At 41.5% G+C, this 24,742-nt stretch overlaps 1 protein-coding gene across 3 annotated transcripts in view; it reads right to left on the bottom strand.

The window, feature by feature from the left end:
* Positions 1-24,047, bottom strand: part of usp24 (ubiquitin specific peptidase 24) — a 162,443-nt gene extending 138,396 nt beyond the window's left edge. For 2 of the 3 annotated variants that reach the window (XR_013498548.1, XM_078218710.1), the window contains exon 1: positions 23,491-24,047. Coding sequence is in view for 2 of the 3 variants with exons in the window: in XM_078218710.1 (XP_078074836.1) it covers positions 23,491-23,817 (327 nt within the window). In the remaining variant the exon portion in view is untranslated. The remainder of the gene's footprint in view (positions 1-23,490) is intronic. The other variant, XM_078218711.1, reaches the window with a different exon arrangement.
* Positions 24,048-24,742: the final 695 nt, after the last annotated feature.

Below are 24,742 nucleotides of genomic sequence, written 5' to 3'. Positions count from 1 at the left end.
AAGTCCCAATGGTCCATTATTTCCATTTTACTGTTCTACATTACTGCATCGAATGCATTAAATTTAATGCATGATTTTAAAATACCTCCGCAGACTCATTACACCAGCATCTTGAAACCTCCTCCTGTACCCGCTCTCTTCTGACTCTTAGTGAAATCTATATTATGAGTTGCTGGCTAATTGCTCATGGTCTAAACAGGTAATTTCAGTAATAGAATAAACCCCATCCTCCATAACTATGGTGGAGTTAAGAAAGATGAGGAAAAAATGGGAGTGCCAAATTTTCTATAGGATTTCTAATACTGAACGAATGAGATCATGGAGGAATTTGAAGAACCAAGCATAAATTTAGTGTATTGGGTACAGTTTGGTTACCACGATGCAAAACTGAATGAAGAACCATGATGCTAATCAAAAACACTTTCATAATCTAATTACAAATGGAATACTCATTCCCAGATTTTATCCATGTTCTACGACTCAACGGTTCTGCATTTTATTAAGAATTTGTCTTCAAATGTCATTTGTCAGCACATGAATGGGGGGGGGGGTCGTCAATTCTAGCACTTAAGAATTATAAATACACAAATATTCTATAATACCTGAACTTAATTAAAATAAACTTTATTTTATTTTGGTGCAGGAATTTTAAGCAGTTCTTAAAGGACTAAAGTAGCCACAACTGAATCTCATGCCCGAATAAAACATTACAATTCTCAGGCACTATTTTTCTGTAGTTTAGAAATCTTCAGGAACCAATTAGTATGAATGAAGGACAATTTGTGAGCATCCCATGCTGTGCAATAGTTCATTCCTTGTAAAAAAGGTAGCATTACAGGATGTAAACAGTAGAAATTAACTCCATAGATTAAGAACAATAGCAAAATAATTTGTGTTGTGATGCTATGGTCAAGAGCTGAATCCATGTACAATCAAGTGCATACTCCAACAATCGTCAACTTCAACAAGTGATTATCTAGAATCTTTTAATAAGAGAATAAAAAGTTCACAAGACCAAAATAATGACAACAGAATACATAATCAAATCATCGCATCAAGGCTTGGAAAGTGTGCAGTTTGTAAAAAACATGGTGAAGCATTGTATATGCCTCACCCAATAAAAGAAATTCAGATAGATTTTAGAAATGTTGGACCAACAGAAGTGGCCTAAATATCAAATTATGCTTGCTTTCATCTACCTTACCCACTACTCTAAGAAAGGATCCATCATTAAACCTTAAGTGGACTGGTTTTGGTTTAGTTCCATTCACAATTCGTCAGAGAATGAAGCAGTCCATGCTTACATAGAAGAAGTGGACAACATTCAAGCCTGGGTTCATAAGTGGCGAATAACATTCCCCACAAGTACCAGGCAATGGCAATCACCTAGCCACTTGTTCAATTTTGTAAAACATTACGTTTGTAAAGTGCTTCATAGTCAACATCCATTGAGCAAAAACTCAACTGGACCAGCCACATCTATGTTGCGACTACCACAGAAGATTGAAAGTTGGGTTCCCTAAGGAAATGGTGGAAGCACATGGTTTTGATTCATTCAAATGCAAATTTGGTAGACTTTTAAAAAATCGTTTGGGACATAATTTCAGTAAGGTGAGACATAACAATCATGATGTTTGGGCAGAACTAGATGACTTTTGGACTATTTTTCCATCCTTTCTACCACTGAGTTTCTTCAGCTTAGCCTGTGTCAGTTTATAGACTAATTATTACATCACGTAACTACCTGATGGTATAAGAAAAATGAGATGGGCTTTGTTCTTTTAATTCATCCAGCCATTCCCACATTTCTACTCTGGCTTTCCTGTTAACTTCTCAGTGCCTATCATCCAAAAGGCACAATTCAGCTGTGTGATGGTTCACTTCCTTCTTGCCTGGATGGGTGCAGCAATCACGTCTACATCATCTGCGACAAAGCAGTGTATTTAACTGGCACTTCTACCGCTAACTAAAACATTCACTCCCTCCACCACTGGCTCAATATGGCTGTGTATTATCTACAGAATGCACTGCAACAAACCAGCCTCCCATCCATTGACTCTGTCTACACTTCCCGCTGCCTCGGAAAAGCAGCCAGCATAATCAAGGACCTCACGCACCCGAGACATATTCTCTTCCACCTTTTTCCATCGGAAAAAAAGATACAAAAGTCTGAGGTCACCGACTCAAGAATAGCTTCTTCCCTGCTGCCAGACTTTTGAATGGACCTACCTCATATTAAGTTGATCTTTCTCTACACCCTAACTATGACCGTAACACTATATTTTGCACCCTCTCCTTTCTTTCTCTATGTACGGTATGTTTTGTCTGTATAGCACTCAAGAAACAATACTTTTCACTGTATATTAATACATGTGGCAATAAAAAATCAAATCAAAAAACTCACTCAAGACTTCTTCAGCTGCACTTTTCAAACCCAAAACCTGCACCATCTAAAAGAAGCTCAATTTGTGCATTGAAAAATGATAATCCACAAAGATACCCTCCAAACTGACTTGGACATTTCTCACTTTTCCTTTATCGTCATTAGGTCAAAATCTTGGGACTTCCTACATAACAGCACAGTGGGGTCACCTTCACCATACAGACTGCAATAATTCAATAAAATAGCCAACCACCTTTGCAAGACATCAAGGAATTGACAACAAATCCTAGCCTTGCAAGCAGCACACATATCCTGAGAATGAACTAAAACTTAGTGTCCTCAGAATTGTCTAGAATGGTAAAGGTCAACTTTCTTTTCAGCATTTCTATCATAATACACAAAGAAACGCCTCTGTTCACCAACCACTGATGCAAAGGGGGCAGGCCGACTACAAAAGGAGGGGGAGGAAAAGGAAGAGAGGAAAGTTGTATCCCACTATCTCTTGTACTGTATGCCATCAAATATCTCATCTGTAATGACGATGGTATTCTAGGCAAACATTTTGAATTGCTGCTATCAACATAGATTTCACACATCCTTGTTAATAGGAGTTGCTAATTAGAAATGTCATACCCATCTACCAAATCCTTGTGTTAAGCCAATTCAAGAGGTAGAACTCATGCTTTTTATTTACACTGTGGCTGTTTACTGGAAGGATAAAAATAGATGGTTACTATACATGTTGCCACTAACCTTTTGGCCTATTAATGTCATCACGATGGCAGCAAGTGCTTAGAATGCCAACTGGCCAATTGCCAGATGAGGTCCATTCCAATCTTGCACTTTCAATCCTACAATCTGAGCACAATATTAAGTTGACACTTTGAATTAAACTTTTTGCCATTGTTTTTGTACATATAACATGTAATTTGCAGAAATTTGCACTACGTAATTCAAAAACCGTTGGAAAATTGTGATAGATGTATACAGTGGCCAAACTGTGTGGCGTTTAGCGTGATTGCGAGTAGGACTGAAGCTGCAAGATCATAACTGAAGCCCTATGATAGTAACTTCATTACAGTGTTAATGTAAGCCTACTTGTGACACTAATAAATAAACTTAAACTATTCCAGCTTGGAGAAGGAAGACATTTTCTTTTTTTTATAAAATAAAGTGTTTGCTTGAATTGCTCTGTTCCAAAGAAAAGGATCTCAATTAGTTGGTTTGACTAGACCATGAGCAATAGAATCAATTTTAAATGGAAGGGTTACTGGCAAATAATTATAGCAGAATTAAATATTTCATTATTGCAAGTAAAAGTAGCTCCTTTTACAATGCAATAGCTGCTGAAATGAGGCCAAACTGATTTTAACATTCAAAGAGCACAGTAACTTATCTATTGTTAAGTAAATGCCAATACTATTTAGTGGAATGTAAAATCTCCACCATTTATCCAGAGTCACTGAGCCCTTAGCTAAGGGAGAATAGATACAGATCGGCCACAGTGGACAAAATTGTAGCATTAAGTTAGACATGTATTATCAAACAGTAATGACAGAAAGGTGTTTATCTCTAGGTGTGTCCCAAGTTTGCTTTTGGTAACTCGTGAATTTATTTTACAGAAACAAAGGACTTGAATTTGGCATCAGAAGTATAAAATTAGAAGACAATATTTACCTTAGGATGGACAATATTGACAAATGACTTGACAAAATATAGTATGACATTAATAAGTATGCAGAATGGACATGTAATTGGCAAATTAATTTCAAAATATAAAAAAGTGTGGAATGTCACATTTTGGAAGGTAGAATAAAGAGACCACATACTGTCTGGATAATGGACATCTTTGTTTATTTATTATTAGTGTCACAAATAGGCTTACATTAATACTGCAATGAAGTTACTGTGAAAATCCCCTAGTCACCACACTCTGGTGCCTGTTCGGGTACACTGAGGGAGAATTTAGCATGGCCAATGCACCTAACCAACACGTCTTTCGGACTGTGGGAGGGAACTAGGACACCCAGAGGAAAGCCACACAGACACAGGGAGAATGTGCAGACTCCGCACAGACAGTGACCCAAGCCAGGAATCGAACCCAGGTCCCTGGTGCTGTGAGGCAGCAGTGCCTCCCACGGTGCCACCGCAAAAGTATCTAGAAGTACAGATAAGCAAATTGCAAGTAGCTTTGCAGGTTAACAAGACCTTTAAAAAAGTAAACAAAGCATTGGGACTCATTTCTAGACAGAGAACAGAAAAAGGAAAGTTATTTTAACCCTTCAGTGAACCTGGGTTAGCATGTTATTGGAGTACCATGTACATTACTGGTCTCTCCACATTCAAAAAAGAACACACTGACAGTAAAGAATGTGGAAAACAGTTTCACATGGATGACACCAGGACTGAGGATATAGTCAGGAAAGAATCAACAAGTTCAGACTCTATTCTTCACAAAGAGGAAGATTAAGAGATGATCAATAAATCTTTCAAATTATGGAAGGGTTTTGAGATCTTTAACTTTTCAAAAGAAATTCAAACTCCCAGTTTTTAACTGGAAGAATCATGCTAGAAGATTTAATGTTTTTGACAAAAAAAACTTTTACTGTACAAGAATTAAACAAAGCAAGTACAAACAATTTGATTTTTAAACCCAGGACACTCCCCATTCCATTTACATTCCCACCCAAGAGTTCCACTATATGTTACAGGACCTGAGGGTTTCTTTACTTCTCCTGGGACCCAACCAAGCAATGCCACAGCTCTCAGCAATTCACATTGATTCTCCTCAGTGCTCTAGCTATTCCAGGTACAAGCATTCCTGAGATCCTTCGACTAGAATTGAGCCAGATAACACATCTCAAATTGTGTGGACACCCCAGCAAGCATGGCCTTCACTCCCTTCTTGCTTCGTGGTCTACAGCTCCAGACAGCTTTATCACTCTGCCTATTTCCAAGCTGTTCCAGGTCCAGATATCAACTGCCTGTTTCAAAGCTACTCCCAAGCTGACGAACACAGTTAAACCCAAAACAAGGTTCTGCTTCCCTGCCATCTATCCCCACAGCAACCAGGCACACCTGGGATGTCACAAATAGCGATTTCAACTATTGAACTTTTTCTTTCAGTGGGAAAGTACTTGAATACTTTTAAGACCTCCCCTTATCCACCTGTTGCTTCCAAACCCTTCTTTGAGCTGTGAAAATTAAATTTATAGCTTTAATGCGGATAACTGCAATCCTATCAGACTTACTAGTTCCATTCCACAACTATGAGCTGGAGCGGGTCTAAAGAATTTTAGTCTTACCTCATGTTTATTGATCTAGGATAAGCAAGATTGTTGGATAGAATTTATTTCGCTACTTGTTTGAGACCAAGTGACTCTTGCAATCCAACGGTCTTCGGTGACAACATTTTTTCAGCCTTACTGCTGATTATTGAATTTCAATTACCTTAGGGGTGTTGATCAACCTTTCAAATTCAATTTTTTCCCCATTTATCCTGCATTTAACACTTCTATTCCACTTAGAAGTCGTATTTCCAAAATGTTTGAATCATAAAATTAAACATTTTCGCAACAGGTTTGACAGGCAGGCATCTAGAAGATATTTCCACTCATGGGTGAGGCCAAAACTAGGGGCCATAAATATGAGATCGCTCTCAACAAATTCAATAGGAAATTCAGGAGACAGTTCTTCACCTAGAGGGGAAGATATGACACTTAAGGGGCAGTTAGGTAACCGCATGGAAGAGGGTCAGAAGAATATGCTGGTGTTAGTTGAGGGGAGGTGGAGAATGGCTAATGTAGACCATAAACACCACCATAGACCAGTTAGATCAAATGCCCTGTTTCTGTGCTGTAGGCTCTATGTAACTATGTAGAAATAACCACACTCCATTAACCCATACGTACATCAGCTTTGCAAGATCACAGGAGCTGAAATGACCATGCAAGGAAATGTAATTATAAACAGCAAGGACAAGATTGGGTCAAGCTTAAAACAGTTCCTGCAAGCAACCGCATCACATCTCTTAATGGACTGCAGAATTTATAGTCCTCGGCCAAGCATTTGTTAAAGTACAAATACTCATCTGAAATTTTAAATAATGTCTGCTTTAACAGCACAAACATTGCATTTTCAAGGAAAGTGCTATAGTTTCCTAGCATTGTTAGAATTCATCTACTCTCACTCAACAGATATTAACCCATACAAATGCTATAATGTTCACTTACAAATGGCTTCGGGAAAAACATTACGTTTCCAAATTCCAGTTGGGTGCGTTCTGAGAGGTTAAATTGCATGATGCTTTTCTCAGCCCACAATAGTCAAGCACAGTCAAATCTAAAGGTCACAGGCAAATACGAGTTTCCCACGTGGCACATTTACAATCATAGAGCAAGTCTAAAGAATTTTAGTCTTACCCCATATTTATCGATCCAGGATAAGCAAGATTATCGGATAAAATTTGCTACTTGTTTGAGCCCAAGTGGCTCTTGCAATTCAACATGGCATCGACTGACTCACTGGCTGTCTTCAGTGACAACATTTTTTCAACTATTTAGGATTGATCATGTCATATTGTTTTGCTTATAAAGCTTTTATGTCTGGCAAAGGGGGTGGGGAAGGTGGGGTAAGCTTCCCTTAAATTCCAGTGGTATATCTGTCAACTGAGATGATGCACTTTGTTTATTCTGGTGGGGTTGGGCAAACGCAGTAGAAATTAGTACACTGCCCAACTGCAAAACAGAATCACGGAAACATCAGCATCCTCTTGAAACTGTAAATGGGTCATTATTTGGTGTCCCCTTGACTCTAGAAAAGTAGTAATTTAATCTCAGGTGTGCCCACAATTACTTTTCCTGCAAAATGACTTCCTCATTGCATATAATTCATATTTCCCTTTCAATTTATATAATTGTGCATTTACATTCATTATAACTTCCTGTTGGGTTCAGTAGCAGAACAGTTAAAGATCCCACATGTTTAGTTCCATGTTTTGCTTTTCAGTCCATCAGACATAGATTCCATGTACAACAGAAACGAGCATTTGAATCTAAGTGTTCCCCATTGTCAGCTGCCTTACAATCAGTTCACTGCAAAGTGGAGTGGCAGAAACTTATGGCTATTTTAAATAAAGTTTAAATGATACATAAAATATTGCAATATCTAACTTACACTCTAACCTCTGCATAATACACATCAGTTGTAATGCTTGTATAAAATACAAAACTAAACATACAAGGAACTTGCAACCTTTTTTTGGATTACTGGTAAATCCAATTTAGAAGTGCATTCTATTGGATCCTTTAATACAAGCTGCTACAGCACAACACATCAGCCTGTTCTCAAACACAGACTCCTTTGTAATGGTGACTTATGCATATTATTCAGCATCTAACATGTACCGAATTGATATTAACACACACAGTTGCACAAAAACCTTGGCCCGATTACCTTATGGCTAGGCTTTTATGACTTGTCTCCTGGAACGTAGCAGAATTATTTTCTTTACCAATTACTGGAAGCATGGCAACAGAAAGCAGAAACCAAGATATTAGGTCTGAGAGGCCTTGGCCCAAGAACCAAAAGGTGAGTTCAGTCTCCACCCGGGCCCACTGATCGTCAGACAAGGCCAAAAGCAGTGTCTGAGCAGTGGCTACCACCACCCCATGTCCCTGCTCACATCGCTGGACTTCCTCTAGTGTTTCCAAGTGGCTCAGCGACAACTTGACACAAAGATAGGTGGAGGGGCAGGTAGCATTGAGGAGGTGGGGAGGCTGCAGAAAGATTTAGACAGTTTAGGAGAGTGGTCCAAGAAGTGGCTGATGAAATTCAACGTGGGCAAGTGCGAGGTCGTGCACTTTGGAAAAAAGAATAGAGGCATGGACTATTTTCTAAACGGTGACAAAATTCATAATGCTAAAGTGCAAAGGGACTTGGGAGTCCTAGTCCAGGATTCTCTAAAGGTAAACTTGCAGGTTGAGTCCGTAATTAAGAAAGCAAATGTAATGTTGTCATTTATCTCAAGAGGCTTGGAATACAAAAGCAGGGATGTACTTCTGAGGCTTTATAAAGCACTGGTTAGGCCCCATTTGGAGTACTGTGAGCAATTTTGGGCCCCACACCTCAGGAAGGACATACTGGCACTGGAGCGGGTCCAGCGGAGATTCACACGGATGATCCCAGGAATGGTAGGCCTGACATACGATGAACGTCTGAGGATCGTGGGATTATATTCATTGGAGTTTAGGAGGTTGAGGGGAGATCTGATAGAGACTTACAAGATAATGAACGGCTTAGATAGGATGGACGTAGGGAAGTTGTTTCCATTAGCAGGGGAGACTAGGACGCGGGGGCACAGCCTTAGAATAAAAGGGAGTCACTTTAGAACAGAGATGAGGAGAAATTTCTTCAGCCAGAGGGTGGTAGGTCTGTGGAATTCATTGCCACAGAGGGCTGTGGAGGCCGGGACGTTGAGCGTCTTCAAGACAGAAATTGATAAATTCTTGATTTCTCGAGGAATTAAGGGCTATGGGGAGAGAGCGGGTAAATGGAGTTGAAATCAACCATGATTGAATGGTGGAGTGGACTCGATGGGCCGAATGGCCTTACTTCCGCTCCTATTTCTTATGGTCTTATGGTCTTAACTCCCTGAAGCAGTGGCCCCAGGGTTCAGCAATTTGAACCAGTGCTGCTATCTCAAAGGGTTTAAAAAGTCCAATGGACATACACGAAGGCAGGGGAAAAGATTGAGTACAGCAGTTTGTTTACTGCCTCTGTCACTGTGGCAAGAACTTACCAGAAATAATGGAAAATTTGGAGTAACCATAAAATGTCATATGATGGTACTGTTTTTGAAATTAGGGCTAAAGGGCTGAATCCAATTAGTTAAGAAAAAGCACCATTTATTTTCACTACTCACAGCAGCTGCCAAGAATAATATACAACGGTGTAAGGCCTCTCATTAACAACACAGAAATGTGAAGCAAGAAACACAAAAACAGGCTGCAAAAGCTTCAATAAGTACGCAAAAATGAAAAGATGAACAAAAACAACATGGGTCCATTACAAGCAGAGTTAGGAGAATTTATAATAGGGAATAAGGAAATCGCAGGGAAACTAAATACTTTGTATCTGTCCCCACAGAGAAAAATATTAAAAATCTCCCAGGAATAATAGGAACCGTGTAAACGACAGTGCAAAATATTAAAACACAATGCTGAAAAAACACAGCAGGTTTAGAAAATAATGGTAGGATTGGACAGACTCTCAGTAGATTTATAAAAAGGAAATCATGTTTAACAAATGTGTGGGGAGTTTGAGAACGTAACTAGCAGAATAGATTAGCAAATGTGGTTTATTTGAATTTTCAGAAAGCTTTTGATAAGGTCCCACACAAGAGGTCAATTAGGCCGCATGGAATGGGGCACAGATCAAGATCTGTTTAATGGACACAAAGCAAAAATAAAGGGGTAATTTTCAGATTGACAGGCTCCGACTGGTGGGTTACCACAAGGATCAATGCTTGCGCACCAGCTATTCATTATCTATTTCAATGATTTTGATGTGGGGATTAAATGTAATATTTCCATCATAGAATCATAGAACCCTACAGTGCAGAAAGAGGCCATTCGGCCCATCGAGTCTGCACCGACCACAATCCCACCCAGGCCCTACTCCCATATCCCTACATATTTTATTCACTAATTCCTCTAACCTACGCATCTCAGGAAACGAAGGGCAATTTTTTTATCATGGCCAATCAACCTAACCCGCATATCTTTGGGCTGTGGGAGGAAACCGGAGCACCCGGAGGAAACCCACGCAGACACAAGGAGAATGTGCAAACTCCACACAGACAGTGACCCGAGCCGGGAATCAAACCCAGGTTCCTGGAGCTGTGAAGCAGCAGTGCTAACCACTGTGCTACCGTGCCGCCCCATGTTTGCTGATGACACAAAACTAGGAGGAAGTGTGAATTGTGAAGAGGATGCAAAGATGCTTCAAGGGGATTTGGAGAATCACAGAATCCCTACAATGCAGGAGGAGGCCATTTGGCCCATCGAGCCTGCACCCACCACAATCCCATCCAGGCCCTATCCCCATAACCTCACATATATATCCTGTTAGTCCCCCTGACACCAAAGGCCATTTTAGCATGGCCAATCAACCTGACCCACACATCTTTGGACTGTGGGAGGAAACCGGAGCACCCAGAGGAAACCCACACAGACACGGAGAGAATGTGCAAACTCCACACAGTCACCCAAGGCTGGAATTGAACCCTTAGTGCTGTGAGGCAGCAGTGCTAACCACTGTGCCAACCCTAAGCTAAGCAAGTGAGCAAAAATTTGGAAGATGGCATACAATGTGGAGAAATGCGGGGTTATCCACTTTAGTAGGAAAAGCAGAAATGCAAAGAAACGTTTAAATGGAGAGAAGCTGGGAATTTTTGAATGAGACTTAAGTGTTCTTGTCCATGAGTCACTGAAAGCCATCATACAGGTACAGTAAATAATTGAGGAAAATAGTACGTTACCCTTTACTGCAAGAGGATTTAAGTAAAAATGTCTTACTACAATTATTTGGAGCCGTGGTGAGACTGCACCTGGAGTAGTGTATACAGTTTTAGTCTCCGTAACCAAGAAAAGATAACTTGCCATAGGGAGGATGTAATAAAGGCCGACTAAGGTCTACTCTTAAAAATTCAACTTTACTAAAAGCCCCCAAAAGTGTTTATGCATAACACTTAGTGTGACACCTGTGATTGCACACTGAGTGCTGAGACGTCTGGGTCGTAGTTTGACATGGTCAGTCTCATACAAATGAGCATCTGTGAGACAGGTGCAAAACTTAGACTTGATGATTTTCACCTGGGAGAAAGCCATCTTACAGAGGTATGTGGAACCAAATTAGGCTTTAACCTGGAGTGCACACAATGTCACAAGATGGAACTTCTCTTTGTTTGCAAGTTCCCAAAAGATTTTGTTCCTTGACCTAGCTTTGAGCTCCATGTCATTTTTGCATGGTGATTATTTCCATGTCAAGAACACTGCTGTGTTCAAACACTTGCTGAAATTTTGCAGTCAGTTCTCCAATATCCACTTGAAGAAAAGGATTTGACATAAACACTGATTTGTTCCATCTTGGCTAACTCCTGAAATCATCTGTTGAATTCCTTTTCCAATTTGTTCAGTTGGTCACAGAATTGATTTGGATGGAACCCTTTCTGTTCAATCTCTTGTGGGATTTTCTCCAGATTTGGGAGGTGCTCAGTAATTTTATTCTTTAACTTGGGAGTACCCACAGGCCCAGTTTCAACTTGAACACATTCACTGCACCGATCAAGTATCTGTCTCTCCCCTGCAGTTCAGTCAGTTCATTCAATTTTGCACTTATGTCCGTATGAAACGCCAAGTCTAGCAACCATGTATTTATTATCTGACGGCTAGCTGTACACCTCATTTCTTGATTTAAGAAAGGTGACAATTTCAGGGAGCAGATCTAAAAATCTCTGGAGGACTTTTCCTCATCTTGACCACTCACATCTGCATGAAAGATATAGGTGGCATCAAGCTCGAGTAACTACTTGAGCAAGCGATGTTGAAAAGCTCTGCCACAAATTGAGTTGGTGATCTTGACAACAACTGTCACTACATGAGAAAGATCAATAACCATACTCACTTGAACTTGATGGATAATTACAGTGGTAATTGACAAAGCAGGGAAATTCAGGATCACTTCTGCAAAGTGCAACAAAGCCTGCATTGACAGTGCACTCACTGGTGATTGAAACCAGTTTCTCAACTGGAATGTTTTTCTCAGTCACATACCTTGTAAATTCATTGTAGACATCCTCGCCTCTTGTTCTCTCAGTGGCAAAGAGTGAGGAAGTGCTCCTTGTTGTTGCATTTTTGAATGCCAGGCAAATTAAAACAGTTGGACCATATTCATCATATCCACGGACTCACCAAACCGCAGTGAGAAACACTCTCAGCCTGATAAGTCTTGGTGTATTTGCTGAGATACATCCTCCGACAAAATTCTACCCTTGTGGCTACTGTTAAAGCACCAAGCGACATGTTCTTGATGACTGTCATTATTTCATCTTTGTTTTTAAAGTCATGAACAAGGTGTCGGCAGCAGCCATTATAGCCTCCTTCATAACTTTGCCATCGGTGAACAGTTATTCAAGTTTGGCCAGCAGATGGCTAATGCAAAAAGACGCCTCTTTGCTCACCTTGCCTTTAGCCACAGGTTTTGAAAACAGTGAATATTGAGCTTGCAACATTCCCTTTAACTCCCCAAACTTTCTTTGTCCGAATGCCATTATTTAAAGGGAAATTTTCTTGAAATTTTGCATGCATTGTCTTGTGATGCCTTTCCAAATTACCTCTTCTACTCAAGGTTAAGCTATGTTGATAAATGGTCTTGCCTTTCCCATTCCAGTTGGGAAAGGTAGCTTTTTGCCCTCTTTGTGGTCCCTGGCTCCTCGCTCATCATTTTGTCTTCACCCAGCTTAGTCCACATTTTGGCACCTGTCAATGAGTTGATTCCCTCGTCATCACACGAAGCCCAAGTCTCGCACATTTCCGGCAGCGGTTTGGCAGTCAATGAGCTCATTCCCTTCTCAATTCGAAAAGCCTGACTCCTGTGCATTGCCGGCAGCGGTTCAGCAGCCAATGACAATCCAGGATCAACCTACCGATCGTGATTGACTATTTGGAAACCACAGCTCTGGTGTTTAGAAGAATAAGAGGCGATATCATTCAAACATTTTTACAGGGCTCGACAGGGTAGATGCAGAAAGAATGTCTTCCTGGCTGAGGTGTCTAGAACCAAGGGACACAGCCTCAGAAAGAGGGGCAGACCATTTATAAAGAGGAATTTCTTCACTCATAGGGTGGTAAATCTTTGGAATTCTCTGCCCCAGCGTGTTGCAGATGCTCAACTGTTGAGTATGTTCAAGACTGAGATCAAAAGATTTCCACATTTTAAAACATCAAGGGATAGCGCAGGAAAATGGCGTTGAAGTGGAAGATCAACAATGATCTCACTGAATGGTGGAGTGGGTTCAAGGGCCTACTCCTATTCATGTTTTTATTCCAAACACACCAGAACACAGTAATAATAAAAACCTGTTTGGAGAAGGGGAGAGCTTGACAAAAAGTACATCTTTAATAACCCTGTGATACCAAATCTTGGGAAACAATTCTGGGCCTGCACGTGCTACCAGAACTGGTTATGGGAGACTGAAGATACCTTATCAATAGTTTGTATTGTGCCTTCTGGTGAAAAGGGTGGGGAAAATTGAGCTTCCTTTCTAGCCTTTAGCATGTTTTGTGGTGAGGGTTGGTGTTAAGGAAACACGACCTGAGATTTGCTTTCTTTTCAACTGTTTAACAACACTGTCACGGGACTAGCAGCAGCTGCCTTCTCAAATGCAGGCAATGCAATTCTCGGAAGCACATGGGGAAGTGGGAAAGTGAACTAAAACAGCATTGCAATCCACATTAAGGATGCATGACTCATCAGCACCAACCAAATTCAATTAATCTCTAGGCTGTGCTAAATAACAAGCACAACTGATGCGAATCAGATCACTAAAGTATGGCAAGATATTAAGATGTCTAATCAAAATATTTCACAAATGCATGGTAATTTCCAAACTTCAATTTCTAATAGGTCTCAATTAGACTGGTGGTTTCTTAGCAAAATGCATGTATGCCAATAGTACAACTATGCCATGCAGACTGACTGGACAAATCAGTTTATTCAAATGCATGGCCTGACGTGGACAGGAAATATTTGTTCAAGACATTTTTAAAAAAAACTGAAGATGTACTGGAAAGGAGGGAACATATCAAAGAGAAGTTATATTTCAAAAGCAACTTACAGGATTTAAAAAGCGGGTTTTAGTTATCCACTGAATTACTCAGTTGCTGATTTTACTCATCTGTTGGCTGAATTAAAGGATTCTCAGAGTACAGTAATTTTATGTAACAGTTATAGACAGTAGAGGAAGCCCAGGGATGGAAGTGGGGACATGGGGTGATGGCAGCCACCACACGGACTCAAGTGGCCTTGTTCAATGATCAGTGCGACAAGCTGGAGATCACCACCCCTTCAAGGATCTCACCGAGTTAGTTAAAGATAGCAATAGATTTCCTGTCAGCTGAGACCTTCTACAGCAAGCAATCAATACTTATACTGCAAAATAATCGCAGAGACTTGTGGTTTGCCCAAGTACCGCCAAATGTCTAATGGTACTATTTTAAAGGAGGGATGATGGATGAATGGGTGGTGCAGGAGCAGAGAGAGCCCAGGGAGTGCAAATTCACAAATACATGAAGGTGGTTGGACAAGTTGATAAAAGCCGTTGAGAGCATACAAGATGTTGTTCTTTGTAATTAGCTCCGCATTCTTTTTATCATTGCCATATTATGTAATGGTAGCAGACTCCAAAGCAACTTACGCAGAATTGGATGTTAAGAAAATGATGCTTGCCAGGTCCTAGACACCGATTATTGCACCTGGGTACCATTAGCTGATGACAGAAGAAAATATCAACCTCCTGTGGGCTGGGGAGCATCAATATGATAACCAGTGCCTATAGCGACGTGGCAAAAGATGCCAATGCCAAAAACAATCCACAACAATACTTGATAGCTTCAAGTGTGGCACTTGTGGTGGAACCGGCTTCTCAAGGATTGACCTTTTCAACCACAAGCAAAAGTGCACCACATGAAGACAAAGAATTTGAAATGGATTTGTTGCTTTCTTTCTTGAATCATCTTTCTTGAACGGAATGAACCTGGAGGGAAAAATTTTTTTTTTCCAAAATATCACCAAGATCTGCACTCACTTGTCTCCCTAGATTACACACTGAACTTCTGGACTGGAGCCTAAATACTGTAATGTAACTAAATGAGCCATGGTGATACCTCACAGTTTGTTTTCGTGAGCAACTGGCTTGTATATCATGGAATTTTATGGCCGCATACAGAAAGTAAGACTGGCCTTAATACCAGACCTCTCAAAGTGCTTTACAGTTAACAAAGTACTTCTGAAGTGCTGTCGTTGTTGTAGTGCAGGAAATACAGCAGTCAATTTACACACAGCAAATTCTCAAATGTAGCAATACAATAACGACCAGGTAATTTCTTTTCTGTAATGTTAATTCAGGGATAAACGTTGGCAGGACACCAGGGAAAGACCCTCCACTTTAAAATAGTGCCGTGATCTTTTACATCCACCCAAACAGGTTGACCTTGTTTAATGATTCATCCAAATCCCCTCAGTACTGCACTGGAATGGCAACATTGTTTTTTGTCTTCAAGACCTGGAGTGGGATTTGAGCCTGAAATCTTGTGACTGGGAATAAGTGTGCTACCAACTGAGCCACGGCTGACACTTCACTTCAAGTTGCTCCATTAATTTACATAAATGGCAAGCAACAATGAACAGTAAATCTGGGCATTGATTGATTTATCCACTAATGACGTCACTGTGCTACAGCCCAAACCACAAGCACACGGAGTTCAAACAGATTACAAAATTAGGAAGCAAAAAATGTGAGTCTCTACAAATTTTGGGGTTGATCAGAGCTTCTAGCTGCAAATAGCCCACGGGTCATTGTTTAGACATGCTTGCTCGAGGCACTGATCTCAAGCACAATTCCTTCGGTACTAATACCCCACAGAAACTCTTGCTCTTCATCTGTGGCCAAGACAGCGAACACTAACAAGCAATTTTATCACAAATCCTCATCACAAGTGACTGTTCAGCAATCAGAAACCTTCTTGAACCACGTTACTGAGTCCAAATGTAACATCCCCACAGGACACGTTAACTCAGCATAAACCGGCAATAAAACCTCAATCTTCTGATGTGTGAATACTCCAAGCTATGTCTTTATCCACTGGGCTATAGGTCTATTATATTTAATGCAAACAAATCTGTCCAATAGAAACAAAATAAAAATCAGGAGTCTATCAGACTAGGGAAAATAATCCATAACTACTTTTCCTTTCAGCACATGCCTTTCTTTTAAGTACATGTTCAGCATGTAGCATAACACCCTATATATACCTTATCTGATCCATGGGCTCTTGATGCCCTACTACATAAGACCATAAGAGATAGGAGCAGAATTAGGCCACTCGGCCCATCGAGTCTGTTCCGCCATTCAATCATGGTTGATATTTTTCTCATCCCCATAACCCCTGATCCCCTTATTAATTAAGTGATTAATTACAGATTCAGAACTGTTTCCCGATGCACTTTAAAGCCCATCTGCTTTTTGTGGTGAGAATATCAGAGGGACAGTCACTCGTAAAAAGTAAAAAATTAGTATGAATGCCTCAGGATTGAGGGAACAGATTATATAGAGGTCTCAGAACAAGACATAAAAAAACAAATTTAAAAAATGAAAGAGCATACAAAGCAAGTATTATCAATATGGAAAAAGAGACAAGGAATAGATGACAGATGAGATACTAGCAATGATGATAGAAATAGGAAAGAAAAGAAACACGCCAGAGTATGAAGAATTTGAAAAGAAAATAATGTATGTAAACAGGTTGAAGAGAAATGGGATTACACGATGCATGATATATTGGAGCTCGAAGGAAATCTCAAAATGCAATATGCACACCAGGAGGTGAAATCTTTGATGGACAAAATATATTGCTGAAAGAGACATTTCTTCCTGAAGCTTTTCATCTTGCACTCAAGACATTCGCAAGAATACAATGCAAGGGAAATCAACAAATTACTGTATGACAAGAGACCACTGATTGGTTGGCAAGTAGACTCTGATTTGGAGAGGCATTGCCGTTAAGAATGTACCAGCTGATGGCTGTGTGGCACATGTTCTCTGAAAGCTACATATATGAATACACAGGGCCCTGTTCTTTGCAGACAGAAAGAACAGGTACACACATTGTGCCTGTTTCAGCTAAAAAAAAAGTGACAGCCATTCATTGGTTCATTCCTCGAGGCAATGTCATGACCAGAATCAAGCTCCTGGTTTAATTTTCAAACAATTCTTGGCAGTTGACTGTTAGTGACTATCAAATAGTGCACTCTCCATAGCAATGCTTCTACCAGAATCCACTTGCCAACCAATCAGCACTTCCTTCCCAATATAAATTTGTTGATTTCCCTTGCATTGCATTCTTGCACATGTCCTGATGAGTCCAAGACAAAAAAAACTTTGACAAAAGACTCTTTTCAGCAATACTCAAACAAATATTTGGCAGAATATATAACTGAATTATACGATGATCGAAATCGGGGTTCCCTCAAGGTATAGAAGCAAACAATGGTCCAAACATTATGATATTAGAAGTACACTTTGAAATTGCTGAGTCCTGGAAAAGCTTCTGTAACAACAGACCATCCAAAAGCCCTTAGGGAAACTGAATTAGAAGTGATAGCAGAAATTTGTGACCAAATACATACCAAAGGATACATTACAAGTGATAGGAGACATTCATTATCAAGTTATCTAACCAACCTAAAGCAATGAATGAAGTACAATCTTTTTAGAAGCATAAACTGAATGGGTTATCTCATTAATATAATCTTGAAAATCATAATAGAAAGAAATTATAGCACAACTGAAACATGAATTGGGGAAATAGTCTGGATTAAGAAAGGGAATCTGAACTAAAGAGGGAATGTGGAACCTAAGAACAATCGTCTATAAATACCTAGAAGTAAACAAGAACATTTACATATGCTTCACAGACCATCAGAAAGCATTTGCTCATGTTTATCACTAAAAGCTAATAGACACATTGCGGAAATGTGACATTGACAGTAAAGAGATGAGATTTATCCAGAGTTTATGCCGGGACCAAATAGCGAGCATCTGGCGAGAAGGTGGACAATCAGATATGTTTTAAGAGATGACAACGAGGCTGTGTGCTAAAATTATTCAATCTGTATACAAAAACAAGTTTTCAGAGAATTAGATGTACTTCTACAGGTATAAATTGGAGGCAAGAACATAAATTTATGGTATGGTGATTACATAGTGCTATTTGCAGAATCAGAAAAGGCTCTACAAAATTTGGTAGATCAAGTAAAATCTAGAAGCCTAGAATGTGGATCGAGTAGGAACACCAAAAAGATACCAACAATGGGAGTTAGAAGGAATATATTAGAAGAAACTAGATTGAAGATTGAAATGGATGGTGCCACACTAGAACGATTAGATAGATTTATCTATTTAAGACTAATGATAACAGAAGATGGCAGAGGTGATGCTGAAGTTAAAAGGATAGAGAGAGCCAGAAGTAATTTGTGAAGATGAAGGATGTGTTAACAAGAAAACTCAAACATGTAACAAGGAAAAAAAACTCAAAATACTACATTCTACCCACTTTCTTATATGCCTCAGAAATGGATCTGTGGAAGAAAAAAAAGGTGCCTTTGGATATGGAAGCTAAGACGTAAGCTTAAAATTCCACCCGCAGACCATTAGTCAAACGAAGAGATGCTTGAAATTCCAAATTCAAGAGTAAAAGAAAAAGTCAGTATTTTGACCATTTGATCAGAGCTGAAAAGCCAGAGATCTCTTGTAGAGGGTAAAGTGGGAGGCAGGCGAAAGAGAGGTTGACCTAGGTATAGTTGAATGATTGACATCACAGAATAGTTGCAGACAAGTTACAGTGGATGCGAGAGGATGGCACTAATATACCATGACAGCAAATTTCCTGGCAGGGGAATTACAAGCAGAGAGAGACAGAGAGGGATAGAGCTTTTCCAGTAAAAATCACAAGATTTACACTGAATGGAAGTGCATAATTATTGCCATGGCTATCTTAACTTAACATATTACAGCCACCTGGCAAAACTTCCAGGGCTCCCTTGTTATATTCCAACACAACTGTCTCAAGTAATAAACTTGGATTTATATGGCACCTGTCATTATTTCAGAATGTCCCAAAAGTGTTCACAGCAATTAAGTGGTTTTGAAATGTAGTCCCTTAAATAAGCAAATGCTGCTGATAATTTGCACACAGCCTTCTCTCACAAAACAGCAATGAACAAGTATTTTTTATTTTAAAATGTTGGCTCAGGGATAAGTATTGGCCAGTGCACCAGAAGAAACCCCCTACTCTTCTTTCAATTGTTTTGTAGGATCTTTCAGGTGCACCAGAGGTCTTATCTGACTATGACATCTCCCAATAGTGAAGTATTCCTCAATATTGTGAAGAATCTGCTCAGATTATGTGCTCACGTCCCTGGAACCTCTGTTTCAAGATTAGCTTTATGCTCAATTATCTAATTGACAAGAAATTAAATATTTCCCCACTTACCATCACTGATTATCAAGTATAGGTTAGATAATGACAGTTCTTCTATGTTACCCCAATATATCTTTAACTCTACTATCATGCCCTACTTTCATCATAAATGGGGAAAACCATGGATATCATTTGCACAATTATCTTTGGTGGAATAAGAAAAAGGATACTTGAGTGTGATTTACCCAATTCCATTCCCAAAATGAGTAAAAACAGTATGGAGGGAACTGGACACTCACTGTGCTGGGACATCACAGGCACAAACATTTGTTGTCATAGTAGCACTCAAACCGAGGCCAGAAGGTGGTAGGTTCAAATCCCATTCCAAAGGCTCGAGTATAAAATCTACAGTAAAGGTCCAGTACGTAGAGGGATTGCTGCACTGTCAGGGATACTATCATACAGATGCGACATTAAGCCATGACTCCTCAGGTGGATGCAAAAGAATCCACAACACTGTTTCTGAGAACTGGGGAAATTTCCCACCGTGTCATGCACAATGGTTATCCCTCAACCAACATCACGAAAACAGATCACCTGAACCAAGTTTGCTATATGCAGATAAGCTGCTGCATTTCCTACTTAGAGTAGCGACGTTTCAAAAGCTGGAGTCTGATGATGCAGCTGTATAGAACGCTGGTTAGGCCACATTTGGAGTACTGCGTCCAGTTCTGGTCGCCTCACTACCAGAAGGACGTGGAGGCATTGGAGAGAGTGCAGAGAAGGTTTACCAGGATGTTGCCTGGTATGGAGGGTCTTAGCTATGAGGAGAGATTGGGTAGACTGGGGTTGTTCTCCTTGGAAAGACGGAGAATGAGGGGAGATCTAATAGAGGTATACAAGATTATGAAGGGTATAGATAGGGTGAACAGTGGGAAGCTTTTTCCCAGGTCGGAGGTGACGATCACGAGGGGTCACGGGCTCAAGCTGAGAGGGGCGAAGTATAACTCAGACATCAGAGGGACGTTTTTTACACAGAGGGTGGTGGGGGCCTGGAATGCGCTGCCAAGTAGGGTGGTGGAGGCAGGCACGCTGACATCGTTTAAGACTTACCTGGATAGTCACATGAGCAGCCTGGGAATGGAGGGATACAAATGATTGGTCTAGTTGGACCAAGGAGCGGCACAGGCTTGGAGGGCCGAAGGGCCTGTTCCTGTGCTGTACTGTTCTTTGTTCTTTGTATTTAATTAGCTGTAAAATGCTTATACCCAGAAGCTGTGAATGGTGCTATTATCAATGTATGCCTTTTGTTTAATTACTATCTTAGGATACAATATCCTGAAACATAACATTGAAATTTCAATCTTAGTGACTGTTAACCTCATGGGTAAATGTTGCAAGCCATTCCGATCACTTACATCACCATTCTTAACAGTAAGAAGTCCCACAACACCAGGCTAAAGTCCAACAGGTCTACTGGGAATCACGAGCTTTTGATCACTTACCTGATGAAGGAGCAGCGCTCCAAAAGCTTGTGATTCCACATAAACCTGTTGGACCTCAACCCGGCGCTGTGAGACCTCCCACTATGCCCATCCCAGTTCAACGCCAGCATCGCCACATTCTTAACAGGAACAAATTTCAGGGTGCACAAACAAAAGTGCCTATCCCATCTATATTGGAAGCTAAATACTCCGTCTAAGGTGATGCAGACACAGAATTTACAGGTGTATTCGATGGTCTATACTGAATTAGCTCATACTCATTGGGATGTTAATTCAGTCTTTGCATTTGGATTTTATGGCCCTGGACGAGGGGAAGATTCCTGTTCATCAGTGCTCCATTACACATAAGAACATAAGAAATAGGAGCAGGAGTCGGCCATCTAGCCCCTCGAGCCTGCCCCGCCATTCAATAAGATCATGGCTGATCTGAAGTGAATCAGTTCCACTTACCCGTCTGCTCCCCATCACCCTTAATTCCCCTACCGATCAGAAATCCATCTATCTGTGACTTAAACATATTCAACGAGGTAGCCTCCACCACTTCAGTGGGCAGAGAATTCCAGAGATTCACCACCCTCTGAGAGAAGTAGTTCCTCCTCAACTCTGTCCTAAACTGACCCCCCTTTATTTTGAGGCTGTGCCCTCTCGTTCTGGTTTCCTTTCTAAGTGGAAAGAATCTCTCCACTTCTACCCTATCCAGCCCCTTCATTATCTTATATGCCTCTATAAGATCACCCCTCAGCCTTCTAAACTCCAACGAGTACAAACCTAATCTGCTCACTCTCTCCTCATAATCTACACCCCTCATCTCCGGTATCAACCTGGTGAACCTTCTCTGCACTCCCTCCAAGGCCAATATATCCTTTCGCAAGTAAGGGGACCAAAACTGCACACAGTATTCCAGCTGCGGCGTCACCAATGCCTTGTACAGATGCAAGACTTCTCTGCTTTTATATTCTATCCCCCTCGCGATAAATGCCAACATCCCATTTGCCTTCTTGATCACCTGTTGTACTTGCAGACTGAGTTTTTGCGACTCATGCACAAAGACCCGCAGGGCCCTTTGCACAGTCGCATGTTGCAATTTTTTTTCCATTTAAATAATTATCCAATTTGCTATTATTTCTTCCAAAGTGAATAACCTCATTTGTCAACGTTATACTCCATCTGCCAGATCCTCGCCCACTCACTCATCCTCTTCAAATCTCTCTGCAGACCTTCCGATTCCTCCACGCAATTCGCTTTCCCACTCATCTTCGTGTCATCAGCAAACTTTGATACTCTACACTCAGTCCCTTCCTCCAGATCATCTATGTAAATGGTAAACAGTTGAGGCCCCAGCACCGATCCCTGTGGCACGCCACTGGTGACCAACTGCCAACCAGAAAAGCACCCATTTATTCCAACTCTCTGCTTCCTGTGAGATAGCCAATCCCCAATCCACGCCAACACCTTACCCCCAACTCCGTGTACCCCAATCTTCTGCAGCAACCTTTTGTGAGGCACCTTATCGAATGCCTTCTGGAAATCTAAAAACACCACATCCACCGGTTCCCCTCTGTCAACCGCACTAGTCACATCTTCATAAAAATCCAGTAAGTTCGTCAAATACGACTTTCCTCTCATGAATCCATGCTGCGTCTCACACCTCCAATGTGTGCCACCAAAGCACATTCTTAATCTACTAGGTTAATAGAACTTGCCAACATTTTGCATTGATGCTCATATACAAAAACAAGTTTATGGGCTAGCCTGCCGGCACCTATACAATTATATCTCAGCATGAGAGAGTACTCTGAAAGAGAAAATTAACAGTCACAAGCTGTTCATCGTTTGATCCGGGGGCGATAAAAAGTATTATGAGCTTAAAAACAGTTGTGTGGCATGTTTTCCCTGTTGTCTCACTGATATCAACAAATCCAGTGCAAGATTGCAGCAAAAAAAAAGCATGGCTACTTCCAATTGTAAAAAATTGTCAAGTCTATAGAAAATTCAAAATTAAGACTTTAGATTTTGATCCTTCGAAAATATATACAAATATGCAACTTCCTCAGCGTACCATCACAGTAGTGCAAAAATCATCTTGAGAATTCTTGTCTCAGTATGTCTTCACTTCTGTGAAAGTGACAGGTAACATTGGACTCCACAATTATGTAATAAGGAGAGAACTGAGTTTTTAATTCATCAGTTCAATGACTGAGGACACGATTCAAAGAATAGAGCCTAAAAAAATAAGCTGCCGGACTATCAAATGAGAGCTAGTATAAAGCCACTTGTTTCCACGGGTGCCTTGAAGCCACTAGGGAGTGCAAGCCCGCATTCTCATTACTGCAGTAAATCTTACCTCCACCTCTACCACCTCATCGTAGGCGGGTGGAGGGTCGAAGCCACTCCGGTTGTAGTCCCCTCCTCCTCCTCCCCCACCTCCACTCCCTCCACCTCCGCCGCCTCCTCCACCACGGGAGCCGGTGCCACCGCCTCCTCCACCTCCTCCCACCTGGCGATCGCCGCTCTCCATCGGCTCGTAGCCGAGGCCGGGGCTTTCGTTGGTGAGGAGGGCCACAGCCTCGTTGATGTCGTTCTTGGCCATGCGGAGCGCCTTGCGGATGGCGGCGGGCTCCGAGAAGCCCATGCACAGCAGCGTCGTCATGTGCTCTTCCTCCACGTCCATCCTGGCAGACACAGCCTGTCGCTTCAATCCTCTTCTCCCATAGAGACTTGTCCCCGCACAACTCTCCGGCCTGGGGGGTGACTGTCGGCACAGCGGTGCAGCCGCGTTCCCTCTCACTCTAATGTGAACGCACAATCCCTTTTGCCGGCCTGTCAGTTTTGCTGAACTAAAACTCTGACACCGGATCTGGGCCGCTCGGCGCCATGTTGACAGGAACCTGCTTCCGGTTCCTACTTCGCCGAGAGTAGCCGCGCCCACTCCACCGGAGGTGACGCAATGGCCAGCCGCCATGGTGGTTTAGGTGGGTCAGGGCGCGCCGCCGCCATCTTAATGAGGGCCGCCCCCGTCGCCATCTTGGTGAGGGCTCCCCACCGCCATCTTAATGAGGGTTCCCCGTCGCCATATTGGTGAGGGCCCTCAGCGCCATAGCGGTAAAGGAGGTGGGGTCCTGTGGGGAGAGAGAGTTAGGTCCCAAAAGCCTGAAATCACGTACCGACCAACTCAAGAACAGCTTCTTCCCTGCTGGCATCAGATTTTTGAATGAAGGGACCATAGAAATCCTACAGTGCAGAAGGAGGCCATTCGGCCCATCGAGTCTGCACCGACCACAATCCCACCCAGGCCCTACCCCCACATATTTACCCGCTAATCCCTCTAACCTACGCATCCCAGGGGCAATTTTTAACCTGGCCAATCAACCTAACCCACACATCTTTGGACTGTGGGAGGAAACCGGAGGACCCGGAGGAAACCCACACAGACACGAGGAGAATGTGCAAACTCCACACAGACAGTGACCCGAGCCAGGAATCGAACCCAGGACCCTGGAGCTGTGAAGCAGCAGTGCTAACCACTGTGCTACCGTGCCGCCCTACCATATATTAAGCTGATCTTTCTCTTCACTTATCTGTAACTGCAGCACTAT

Source organism: Mustelus asterias, chromosome 8 (genome assembly GCF_964213995.1).
Source record: "Mustelus asterias chromosome 8, sMusAst1.hap1.1, whole genome shotgun sequence".
NCBI classification, from domain to species: domain Eukaryota; kingdom Metazoa; phylum Chordata; class Chondrichthyes; order Carcharhiniformes; family Triakidae; genus Mustelus; species Mustelus asterias.
This window is presented reverse-complemented; position numbering and strand designations above follow the sequence as displayed.